The sequence below is a fragment of the Chinchilla lanigera genome, unplaced genomic scaffold (genome assembly GCF_000276665.1).
Source record: "Chinchilla lanigera isolate Chin_1 unplaced genomic scaffold, ChiLan1.0 scaffold00016, whole genome shotgun sequence".
NCBI lineage: Eukaryota > Metazoa > Chordata > Mammalia > Rodentia > Chinchillidae > Chinchilla > Chinchilla lanigera.
Window position 1 is genome coordinate 27,077,747 of NW_004955417.1, and position 13,105 is coordinate 27,090,851.

Here is a 13,105-nt window from a genome sequence, read left to right on the forward strand (position 1 = left end):
GCACCCAGGTTATGCACTCAGCGTTTCCATCAGAACTCAGGCCTGGGCTGGGAATACAGCTCAGCAGCACAAGCGCCTGCCTGGCAAGTGCAAGGTCCTGAGTTTGATTCCCGGTACCAAAAAAAAAGAACTCAGGCCCAACTCCAGCCTCTCCCCTCCCAGCAATTGCTCTTAAACTGTCTCCATGCAGGCCATCAGGCTGAAGATCAGAACAGCTGACCAAGTGAGCAGCACTGGGGCAGGGTCAATGGAGGCCACAGAAGACAGGACTAGCATACAGCTCTTATTTGTAAGAGAAGGAGCTACTAAGTTTTAATTTTAACTAAAAAATACACTAAGGAAACTTTAAAAAAGAAATCTTTAGCATACAACCTGCCAATTAGTAAAAACACAAAAGAAAAACACTGAAAGAAAGGCCACACATTCCTAAGAATGATCAGTCAAAATAAGCAATCACTTCTCAGTAAGCCATGCTGCTGGAACAAAAACAGTACCACTACCAAGATCTTCAGAGCAGCTACTGACCATAGCTTGCAAGCTGGAACTCCACAGGCCTGGTGTGACCAAGGCTGGGTCAAGCCTCCTCCAGACAAGAGCCTAAGTGGCCCATTTGTGGAGGGGGGACTGGGCTCATGCACATCCTAGATTCTCTAATCCAGGTTACAGACTGCAGACTTCCTTCCAGTTTATCACAATCAATATAGAAATAAGGGGTGTTGTACGAATGAAGGAAAAAGAAAACTAAGATCCCAAACTCTTTTTTGTCTTTTTGAGACAAGGTCACGCTATACAGTTCAGGCTGGCCTAGAGCTCACTTTATAGCCCAGGCTGGTCTCGAAGTCGCAACAATCCTCCTGCCTCAGCCTCCTGAGACCCAAAATATTTCTGACTATACAATTTCTTGATTTACAAAATAATCTGATCACAATTTCACCACCAAAAGGAGAGAACTTATAGTTAAAACTGACAGCCACAAACCCAAATAAAAGCAAGCAGGTGGAGCAGCCACTGAGTCAGTGAGGCGCACAGCTCCCCAGTGCAGGCAAGGCAAAGCGAGAGCAGGCTCAGGAACGGGTGGGGGCAGGACTGAAAACACTGATGACTTTTCCTGCACACAGGGTCTTAGAATCAGCCCTGATCTCTGGACTGGCTCAAGCCTCAGTGTCCCCTGCACTGCTGTGTCCACTGACTGCCCCTGGTCTACTTCAATCATCGTGCCACACCTTCCACTGTAACCACCTTTAACAATCAAGCTTCACCCACTGAGAAGAGGGCTCAAATCCTGACAGCACACTAAGCAACACAACAAACAGGTTACAAAACACAGAAGAAAACAAACACCATATCCATGAGCCAAAACAATGCATGTCAGTGAACAGAAAAAGACATAAAATAGAAAATGGAAGGGAAAGGAAGGGAAGGGAAAGGGAAGGGGCAGGTCTAGGTTTGACTGACCTGACACAATGCACATAATCATGAGCCAAGTTCATTATTTTCAAAAAATTAGCTGTTGAAGAATCCAGGTACAATGCTGGGTGTGATGGAACACACCTGTAATCCCAGCACGTGGAAGGTTAAGGCAGGAGGATCGCTGCAAGTTCGAGACCAGCCTGGGCTACAAAGTGAGCTCAAGGCCAGCCTGAACTACACAGCAAGACCCTGTCTCAAAAAGGACAAAAAAAAAAAAAAAAAAAAAGACAAGACTAAGACACAAGAGCTATCCAAAGATTCAATCGTGAATCGTGTACACTTGTAAATGGCCTAAGTGGGACAAGGGATGCCATCCACACAGTATGCTTCTTCACAGGTCTGGAGCTGAGGTGAGCGAGAACTGGCTGATGTGGGTGATTTCTACCCTGGGGGTTCACCGTGAGCAAGCTGAGCTCCCCCCCCCAGGTGCCAGTCACAGTGGGCAGGCCCACTCCCAAGGCACTGGCCCCATAACTTACCCCAGGGTGTTGCCCGCCAGGCGGCCCAGAGTCTCCGAGCCTGAGAGAAACCACGGGGAGTCACTTGTCCTGCCTGGCCTGGAGGTCCTCCCCGCCCCCGAGTTGCTGTTTAACTTTGACCTTGGAAAAAAACAAGAGACAGGAGAATCACTGAGTCGGCCCCACCTGCTGAGAGACACAGCTGGAATTCCAAGCCTCACTGTCTTGGGAATTCCTGTAATAAAAGGCCTGGAGTTCTGATGACGCCTCTTAAATGTGTACTTCACATCAAAGAACCAGCCTAACAGTTGGGCGTGGCAGCCCAATACTGTACTTTGGGAGGCTGAGACAGGAGGATTGCAACTTGAGTCCAGCCTGCACCATCCAGGGACTTAGTGAGACCCTATCTCAAAAAGGTAAAGGGCTAGGGATGAAGCTCAGTGAGAAGGCCCTGGGTTGGGGAAAAGAAGAAAAAAGCACACTTAACAACCTATGGCCTTGTAACAACTCACCATTCTTTCCTAGCTTTCCTTTTTCTTTCTTTTTTTGAAGATAGGGTCTTGCTACTTAGCCCAGGCTGGCCTCGAACTCACAGCGATCTTCCTACCTCAGCCTCCCAAGGGCTGGGATTACGGGCATGCGCCACCACATGCGGTGCCAACTTTTTTTTTCCTTTTTCAGACAGAGTCTTGCTATGTAGCTCAGGTTGGTGACAATCCTCCTGCCTCTGCCTCCTGAATGCTGGATCACCACAGTTTGACTGTAACTGAATGCTAACTTGTCTACTATTTAGAGTTCTTAGGCTTACTTATCGAGCATCTGGTTTTTGTCCTATAACTTTGAAAGACCAAAAGAAGACCCCTTTTGCTTTCAAAATGAGTCAGCCAATCTGAAAACAATAAAGAGAAAATCATGATATGTAAAATCACTTCAGGGCTGGACATAGTGGAACACTCCTGTTATCCCAGCACTTACGAGACTCAGGCAAGAGGATTGCTTCCAGCTCAAGCCTGGATTACAAACTAAGACCATGCCTCAAAAGATAAATAAAATCATGTCAGTAAAAGAGCACTGAGATCTACAGAATAATGTAATATGTTCTGGAAACCTATTCCTATTAAGTGAAAACTAACTGCTGCTTTAAATGTTAATGTTGTAGCTGTAAACCACTGCTTGCTTAAAAATTAAAACTGAACTGCAAACTAACCATTTCACTGTTTTAAGCACATAATTTGCTGTAATACTTTTTTTTTTTTTTGAGATTCAAGGACTGTCAGTGTCAAAGCGTGTTTCATATAATAGCTTCTAAAAGATAAGGGCATCCTGCATTAAATACAAATAGCAGGCTGGGGTATGGCTCCATGGCAGAGGCACAAACAAATTCAATCCCCAGCACTACAAACACCCCCACACACACACACACACGCACGCACGCACGCACGCGTGACATGCCTTACCCGTCATTATTATCAGGTTTACCCAATTCCAATCTGTCTGGCTGTACTGAAAAACCAATCCTGCAAACTCTCCCATCCTATAAAGCAAAGAAATTCTCAATGTAAAAATATGCATTAAAACTGGCATATATTCAACAAGAAGATTCTGTAGCTATCGCCACTGTCAACGCAGAACACGCCTTGGAATGAGCTCCCTCCCACCAGTGACGGTGCCCAGTGGACTATCTGCACACACTGCCTGGAAAGCAGCAGAGTCGCTTGCACAACCAGAGAGCAAGCAATGACCAGGGAGCCTCCCGCGGCTGGGAACGACGTGCAAGCCCTGGGGAGCACTTCCAGCCTTCTCTGGGTCAGAGGCCTGGCACAAGAAGGGAGGCAAGTGGGTGGGCTACAAAGCAACTCTTCGCAGCTGCTGCGTGCCTGGGGTGCACGACTGTACTGCAGCCGCAACGGCGTGCATACTGAAGAACACCATTACCTCCAGAAGAAAGGCGGCATGATTTGGTCCCACCACACACTGTTTAATAGTAGCCTGCTCCAATACATTCAGAGGCGGGTGACTGGGAACAAGAGAAACAAGTATGTAAGTAAAATTATTTTTCCAACAGTAAATGCATTTTACGGTTTGAAAATAAAATCCCATTAACAAAAGAAAAACTAGCTGGCAAAACCTTTTAAAAAACTGAGCATCTAGCTGGGTGTGGTACAATCCGGTAATCCTATAATCCAGCACTTGGGAGGCTGAAGCAGGAAAACTGTCACAAGCCCCAGGCCAGCCTGGGCTACACAGTGAGTTCAAGCCCAGCCTGAATTACACACAAGACCTTGTCTCAAAAACACCAACTAGATAATACATAAATAATTATATTATCCCCATAATCACTACAGGTCCTTGGTATGCCAAACTGTTTAAAAATCAGTATAAATGTAAAGTATAATTCAAATGAACCAACTGGTAAGAGTTTATAGTTTAAAATATTCTAAACTTAATCACATCATTATACTAAGCCACTAACCACCACTTAATTATACTAACCACCTAAACATGAGTTCCTTTTCCTAAAGAAAAATCACTCTTTGTCAGGATAAAGTATCTTGGGCTGAGAAAGTAGCTTGGTGGCATAACATGTATGAGGCCCTAAGTGCAATCCCCAACACCACGAAGAAATGGAAAATGTCTAAATTTAAAATATCTTAAAATTCTTGGGGCTGGGGATTTAGCTCAATGGGGATTTAGCACCTGCCTGGCAAGCGCAAGGTCGTGAGTTCAAGTCCTGGTACTGGAAAAAAAAAATTTTAAATTCTCACCTGTTTAAGTTATATTTGTTCAGTTTCTCTGAAACTTCTCGTAACCTTAAAAGACAAACAAAAAAAAATTAATAAACTGTAAGTAGAAAGTGCTCTGTAAACAAACTACTTCCAGCAGATACTGATACCATTATCTGGGTAACTTCCAACAGTAGTGCTCCAAGCAACTGGGAAGGTAAGAATGTCTGGTGTATTCTTCCCTTCTGTGCCCAAAAGGTCACAAGCAACTTCTCTCCCTCCCTATCCCATCAGTAACAATGACCCCAACCACAGTACCCCATTTACAGACAAGCAAACCAGGCCTTCTAATGTTTCTCTAACAAACTGGCAGGAGAGCTAGTATTTGAACCAAATGCCCGATGAAAAACTCATTTCTGCTGTCCAGGGGGCCGGGGATATGGCTTGGTGGCACAGCACCTGCTTGGCAAGTGCAAGGTACTCAGTTTGATTCCCTATTACACGCCCCCCAAAAAGCCCTGCTGTCCAGGCCGAGAGATACTTGAATGTACATGGGATATCATGAAATGAAAATACTGTAGAAGCCCAGCAGGATGCAGTCTGTTATTCTAGCACTCGGGAGGCTGAGGCAGGAGGATTACAAGTTCGAGGCCAAGGGAAGGAAAGAGAGAGAGGAAGAAAGGGTGGAAGAGAGAAACGGATGGACAAACAGACTTAGGAAGCACATATCTGTTAATAATTTAAAATAAAGGAGTATGAAAAAAACCCAAAAGCCTCACTGACTGACTAAAGACATAGTGGGGATTTCTTAAAGGAACTTCGGATGTGAAACTGCCTGGCAAGCGCAAGGTCCTGAGTTTGAGTCTTGGTTAAAAACAAACAAACAAAAAAAAAAACCCACAGAAATTGCACAAACAAGAACCTCAACGTCCTTATCTACGAAATAAGAAAAATACGAGCCTTAACCATTTCCAAAAACATCTTGCCCACAGCTAGAGAACTCCACGGGCCTGTGGGAAAGAGAGAAGCTGGCTGCCTGCTCCAGCACTATGATTCCCTCCAGGAAACAGCAGTAGATCTGTGCAAAGGGTTCAAGCACACAGCAAAATCGAACCAGACACTGCGAACCTCAGTGGGTAACTTACAACGGAAGGTGGAGGATCACTGCGAGTTTGAGACCAGCCTGGGCTACAAAGTGAGCTCAAGGCCAGCCTGAACTACATAGTGAGACCCCGTCTCCAAAAAAAAAAAAAAAAAGAGAGAGAGAGAGAGAAAACTCAAATTTTTGCTTAAAAGAGCAAACACATCACTAGCAAGAAATACCTTAAGAGGCTTTCAGTAAAGAGAGTCACACTTCACCTAGGAAAAAACCTGCTACAGGGGAGGGACAGGGTAGGTAGAGGGAAGAGATGCCTGGTACAAGGGCCTATTAATCTCAGTGAATGTGGACATTCTATGCCACAAACACAAATATGATGAACAATACCAACAAGAATCGGGGGAGAAGGGAGGAGGAAGCAAGAGGTAGAATAAGAAACAGTTGCATTGTGGAAGACAAGTACTACGAAATAAATAGCCTGTTACACCTCTGGGGTGGACAACCACAATGTTGATTATAAAACAGTTTGTTAGCAAAACAGTTCCCGAGAGGAAAGCAGTTCAACCTGCAACCAAGGCTGCCACCAGCATGCTCTTCCCCAGATGGGTGCTGCTCTCACCCCAGTGACTAGTAAGGTGCCCAAGAACCAACAATCAGAGGGGAAACTGAAGAAAGCTCCTCTCACTCACATCATCAGGGACGTTCAGGAGAGAGAGAGAGAGAGAGAGAGAGAGAGAATCACTACTGCTGCCACTGCTTTCATTTGTGCTAGAAAGCCAGCACTTCATCACCCTTGCATCTGGACCACAGCAGGAATGTCAAAACGGAGCAGCTCACCTGCAGTCCCAGCACTCTGAGAAGCTGAGGCAGGAGGATGAAAAGTTTGAGCCCAGCCTAGGCAACTCTGGGACTCAATGAAAAAATCCTGTCTCAAAAACAAAAAAGAAAGAGCTGAGGGTGTGGCTCAGTGTGAAGTCCTAGGCTCAATCCTCAGAAACACACACACACAGCTAGCATGGTGCAGCATGCCTGTAACCACAGCGCCCAGAAAGAGGCGGCCTGACAACATCTAAACCAGCAGTCTAACTTTCCTTGCTTACAGTCTAACCAGAGAAGCGGACATCTGATCCAAGTCACACGAGTGCTGGCCTCCATGGAGGGAAAGGTCATTAGCAGCCTCCTGGGTCACTGCTCACAGGAGGACTTCAACATACCGGTTCTTTCTTTGTTGTTGATTTGTTTGTTTTTGAGACAGGGCCTCACTATATAGCCCAGGCTGGCCTTGAACTCCTATCAGTCCTCCTGTTTCAGCCTCCCCAGTGCTGGGACTACAGGAGTCTGTCACCACACTCTGCTTAGGGTGATTTTAAAAACCTCACCTCTAATACTGTTATGTAGCAGAGCATGTAAATATATTTTGCAAAAAGACTTGCAAAGCTGGGAAGCTGAGGTAGGCAGATTGCTGTGAGTTCAAGGCCACCCTGGGCTACAAAGTGAAATGAAAGCCAGCTTGCACTATATAGTGAGACCCTGACTCAAACAAAAAAAAAAAAAAAAAAAGAAAAAGAAAAATGACTACCAAAAGGGAAGACAGCTACATCTCCACCACTCTGAGACCAGTCAGACATAAAACTAAGACATTTGTGTGTCCAGTCATCCATCCACTGGGGTACAGTTAGTGAGTGTGTGTATGTCGGGAGCCGGGAGTTTAGAAAGCAATAAAACATGGTTCCTGCCTGCACTGGGTTTTCTGGGCAATAAAGGAGACACATATTCCATCAAACAAGCAGAGGCAGTGTAAGAAGTGCATGGAGGAAGCAGGCCACAAGCGCTTGGGGATTTGGGAAACGCCTGGCTCAGCCTGAAGGAGGATGAGGCTCAGACTCCTGGAAGCCAACTGTGTGGAAGAGCAGTGCACACTGGCGATGCCAGGCTGAGGGACGGTACACTGACAGGAGCAGCGGTTCGAGCGCACACTGGGACAGGGCAGGAACTCACCAAAGGGTGGGGGTCATCGGGGCTGCTTGCTGAGGGGAGAGGTGACTACAGGGCAGAGACACTGGGGGAAGACATCTCCCACAGTACACATCTCTCTGATAAAAACTCTCGCACAAGAAACACAGAGTTACTAGGAAATGGGAAGGAAATGTTCAAATGAGAGCAGGAATGGGGGGGACAAGAAGAAACACAAAACAGAAGGAAAAATGGAAACAAAGCTTTTGTAAGTAAGGGGAAGACAGGCTGAAGGAGGGGGGAATGGGAAAAAAGAATCAAGATATCATGTACAGGTACAAATTCTCTATGATGAGGGGCTGGGGATTTAGCTCAGCGGCAAAAGCGCCTGCCTGGCAAGCGCAAGGTTGTGAGTTCGGTTCCCGGTACCGGAGAAAAACCAAAAAAAAAACAAAAAAAACAAAAAAAACAAATTCTCTATGATGAATGTGATCACTGTGTATCAAAAGTGTACCAATAAAAAATTAAGGAAAGAAAAACAACTAAGGGTTTATGATACATTTGCAGATTTCCAAGTCTAAGAATTCCCAGACTTAGCTGTAATTCCCTGGATCCTCAGATTTCTGCCTGAATTTGGGCTTTAGACGAGGCCTGTCTAGCTTGGCAGCCAGTTCAAGCTGGAACTCCGCAGATGTGAGGTTACACGTAGCGCAGCGTCAAGGCCGGCTGTGGGGCTGAGTGTCACTGGCAGTGGCCACTCTTCTCCCAAGGCGCATCACAGAGCGGGCTCCAGGCCTGTGCAGACTGAGTGAGGCCACGCTGCTAGGGGTGCACCAGAGGCCACAGAGCCAGGTGGTACCACCACACAAGGCAGTTCCTGCAGTCAGGTGTGGCTCTTTTATCTTAGATGTTAAGAGAAGGGCTACGTGAGCAATCTGGTAGCTCCTGGGCAAAGCAGCTCTTGGGACCCTAACAGTAATGGGGTACGGCTCTGGCACGGACCCTCCTAGTGACACAGCCCCACAGAGAGCCTCAACCCCACACTACGTGCAGCCTCACATCCACTGAGTTCCAGGTTGAACTGGCTGCCACACTCAACAGGCCCCATCTGAACCCCAAACCCCAGACCTCCAGACCCCTGATAGGAGTCTCATTTCTATCTCTAGAGCAGAAGGGCTTTTGCCCTCAAATACACCAGGTCCTCTCCTCTCCGAGACACTGGGTTTGTCACAAATGTGAATGTATCAGCTGCATTTGGCAGCTACTGCGAAGCAATGAGTTTCAGATCCAGAATGCGGAAATGGTCTGGGGAAGAAAGCCAAGTGTTCAGTCATGAAAGTTTGCCTGGGTGCTACTTTTTTAGCTAGGAGCTCTAAAGAAGTTGTTTCCTCTTGTCTGTTAGCACATTTACACTCTTATATTTATGTAGTTTTGCAGTTAAAAAATGAAATGAGATGAAACAGAGGGACTCAGGAGGTTATTAAGAAAGACTAGCCGGGTGTGATGGCACACGCCTATAATCCCAACACTTTGGAGGCTAAGGCAGGAGGGTCGCCCAGAGTTTGAGGCCAGCCTAGGCTACAAAGTGAGTTCAAAGCCACCCTGAACTACACAGCAAGAGCCTGTCTCAAAAGAAACAAAACAAAACTAATGTCTAGAGGCCCCATCTTTAATGCTCCCATACCCCATCCCATCCTGAGGGTGGGACTCAAGGCCTTCACCTAGCTTCATCCTGAGCCCTTTATTTTGAAACAAAGTCTCACCAAGGTGCTCCATTCCCAGGCTGGGCTTGAACTGCCCATGTCCTGCTTCAGCATTCCAGAATGCTGGGGTTACAGGTGTGCATCACCATGTCCAGGGGTTCTCACTTTTTGCTACTAAATTTTCTGTTGTCCATTTTACTTTAAAGGAAAATGACGTGTGTGAGCATGTGTATGTGTGTTCAGGATTTACTTTCTCAGATGTGTTTATCTTTCAAATGGCACAGTAGTTTGGATTTTGATCTCCTTTTCACTTTGTTATGAAAAGTTACTTGTCACAACTATATAGGTGTCCCTCATACAACAACCCAGTTCTGGACCTGCAATTGTATTACACTGTTAAATGAACAGCTCACTAAATGAGGAACTGTGTATAGCATGTACAGTACAGTATTCAGAACAAAGAAATGGTCAAAGGAAACTCCATCTGGATGACTCTGCTTTTGTTTGTATAATTCTTACATGCAGTACTGTAATATATAAAAACATAAAATATAGTACTGCACTACACAGTACCATCAGCAAAAATTATAGTACTGTTTAAACAAGGTACACTGTACAAAAAGACACTGAGGCTCTATGAACAAGACATCCAGAACTGTATAAAAAAAAGAGGGGTCCTAAGTCCAAACAGCTGTTTGCACAAGTAAATTGTTAAGTGAGGAATATCTATATAGGAATTTCTAACAATAATATAGTCCAGGCTAGGGAAAGAAGTTATTTGTAGATATATGTGATTTTTCTCTATCATAGTTTCTTTCTGCTCTGAATTTTCTCCTTTACTTTAATAGAAATCCTTCAAGCTTCAAATGAAACTCCTTTTATAGGGAATAGACTGAAGTCTCACACTTGAAGCCAGGTGTGGTGATGCACACCTATCATCCCAATGCTTGGGAGGCTGAGGCAGGAAGTTCAAGGCCAGTGTGCACTACAAAGTGAGACCCACTCTCAAAAAAAAAAAAAAAGCAATGTATTAACCATTGTTACTCTCCCATTATCTTGTTTTGAAATTTTGGGTTTTTTTCCTCTTAAAAATAAAAGAATATATATACAATCACACTAAAGGAATGTTATTCTGCAAAATAATCTCACTTTAGCCCCTACCATGATGCCAATTCCAGCAGAATTGCGACAGTAAGAAGAACCCTGTCAACCCCGACCATCAGCCAAGATAGGCAGCAAAGCTGCTCAGCACTTCACAGCCGTGGGAGGTCCTCCAGCCTCTCCCACTCTGTGGTTTCATCTGGGCTTGGAGCTAAGGAAATGTGCCCAGAGGTCCAAAAGGAAGCTGGAAGTGAGGGAAGGGCAGCAGTGAGGATGGAAAGCCTTGGGTGCATAGCCACCCTCCTCAGCCCCCTACTGCTGCTGAGAGCCAGACTGGCTGCATGCCTTAGCACTCGAACTGCACCACGTCCAGTCACAAGTCACAAGACCGCTTCTGTTGGCAAGTATGGTAAGCAAACATTCTAGCATCTGATGGTGAACCAAAATGAAAGTAATTAGGTAATAATACACATATTAAACTCTGCTGACTTGGCTTGGCCGATCATCAGCACCACAACTCCCATGAATAGGAAAACTTAGTGCTGGACCAGTCCCATTGATACACCAAGAGAAGCCATGGGAGTTGAGCCCCAGGTCTGCCTTCTGTGATCTTACCAAGAGCACCTAAATCTGGCTGGTCATTAAAAATTCCTGGGGAGCATTTAAAAATGTGTATTCCCAGGCCCCATGCAAACTTACTAAGTCAGAAATAAAAAAAACAGAGGGGGGTGCCTCCATAATCTGTGCTCCAGCTAAATGAATTTTGGTACAGAAGTAAGAGATAGCTGGAAGGAACAACCTCAGTACCCATGAGGAAGGGAAGTCCAGGAAACAGCAGGTAGCAAGACTCTGCCTTGCATGGGCCTGACACTATGAATTTTTGACTACGTATACACAGTACCAATGCAAAGTTCTAAAAATTTTTCCTAAGCAGCCAAACTGATCCTAATGATCAGCAAGCGCAGCACCCACAACTGTAAACACCAGGAAGACAAATGATGATGATCTGAAATAGCCACAAGATCAGCAACCCACTTATTTAGCCAATGCTGTCTCCAGCTTGGACTGTCCCTCTGGATGCCTCTCAGAACTCACAACCCTGCAGCCTCCTTAAAAAGCCTTCGGTCAGCCCGAGCCTGCAGAAACCTGTTTAACTCTGCTGACTCTTCTGTCTCCCAAGCTAAAACCAAACGTGGAATGCTTTCTAGTAAAATCCTGTGGAACCATCAGGCGCTGGTTTGAGATCTCAGCTCCCCAAGATAGACTTCTCTCTGCACCAGAAGCTGGATTATAGCACCAGAATGCAAAAAGCTCTCCTTTAAAAGGGAGAGTGTGACAGTGACAAACTGCCTTCCTTGTCTTTTCTCTGTAAACAAAAACACCCAATGTTTTTATTGTTTAATCAACTGAACAAATTAAAAAGGTAAACAGCATAAGCAATCTCACTCTGCCTAAAGCTATACTGTTAAAAAATACAATACAAATACCTATAGCAGATTATTTTTTAAACCCAAAAAGTATAGCAACAAGCATTTTATTCCTTTAAGTGGGAAGACAGAGGAACTTGAAATCCCCCACTTGAGATAGCAATGAAATTTAGAATGGTTTTCCTTCTCCAGTAGAAGCACACCTCGCTAGGCATCTCATTCTCATTAAGCCAGACCAATTAAAGGAACCAAACCCTCAAGCCATATTAAGGACATCCTCATCCTCAGGACCAGTGTGAAAGGTGAACCAAGTGGATCTGTGAAATGCGCACCTACCGGAGTTCTACCCCACAGGTCTTCCTTTTGCAGTTACACAGGGATTGAACCCTTCACAAGGGGCAGATAAGTGTCCTGAGCCACAAAGCTGGAAGAAAGCCCCCCTGGGGGGTAGGGGTTGCTCTCACACAACTCCCACAGCGCAAAGGCTGCAGGCCAGTGTGTATGCGCTGGCCTCCAAGATCTTCCCATAAATGCTTTGTTTCTTCATCACACAGTAACTACTCAGCTCCCATAAACTCAGCACGCAGTCCCAGACCTCCCCTCTGTCACTGTCTCCCAGACTTAAAAAAGGAAAAATCTTCAGTGCCCTTAAATAGTCTGTGGATGTGATAGAGAGATCAATGGGAAACCACGAGACAGCTGACCACTTCCCATCTCTACTTGAAAATTGCTGTTTTTTCATGTTTTAATTCCTGGACCTCACTTCTTGTCAGAAAAGCACATGCACATGTTCTCCATCCTCCAATACCTGTCAGGATGCACCTCACTGCGATTTTGGAAAGGGGGAGACAGTGGGGTGCACACAACACTATCCTGACCCCCCAACTTGGGGCTCTGGATCACCACCAGCTAGCTCAGCCTGTGTGGCAGTCACTAGGTTAGGGGAACCAGTGCTGGCAGGGCCCAGGCACCACCATCCCAGCTAAGACACAGGGAGGCACTCTCTCCGATCTCCCATGATGTAATCAGTGCCTAAAAACGTTCAGTGATACCTCCAACGAACAGCACCAAGGCTTGCTGGAATCGCCCGTCTTCAAACTGGACTCCATGCTCCATGTCAGCCACACGCCCTAAGGCCACAGGGCCATTCCATGGCTATCTCCTTTCCCTA

At 45.7% G+C, this 13,105-nt stretch overlaps 1 protein-coding gene across 1 annotated transcript in view; it reads right to left on the minus strand.

Annotated features, from left to right (window-relative positions):
• Ubr5 (ubiquitin protein ligase E3 component n-recognin 5) overlaps positions 1-7,765 on the minus strand; it is an 87,940-nt gene extending 80,175 nt beyond the window's left edge. The window contains exons 1-5 of the mRNA XM_013512704.1: positions 7,749-7,765; positions 4,694-4,738; positions 3,864-3,945; positions 3,386-3,462; positions 1,950-2,069 (exon numbers count right to left, since the gene is read on the minus strand). Of these exons, the coding sequence (XP_013368158.1) occupies positions 1,950-2,069; positions 3,386-3,462; positions 3,864-3,945; positions 4,694-4,738; positions 7,749-7,765 (341 nt within the window). The remainder of the gene's footprint in view (positions 1-1,949; positions 2,070-3,385; positions 3,463-3,863; positions 3,946-4,693; positions 4,739-7,748) is intronic.
• Positions 7,766-13,105: the final 5,340 nt, after the last annotated feature.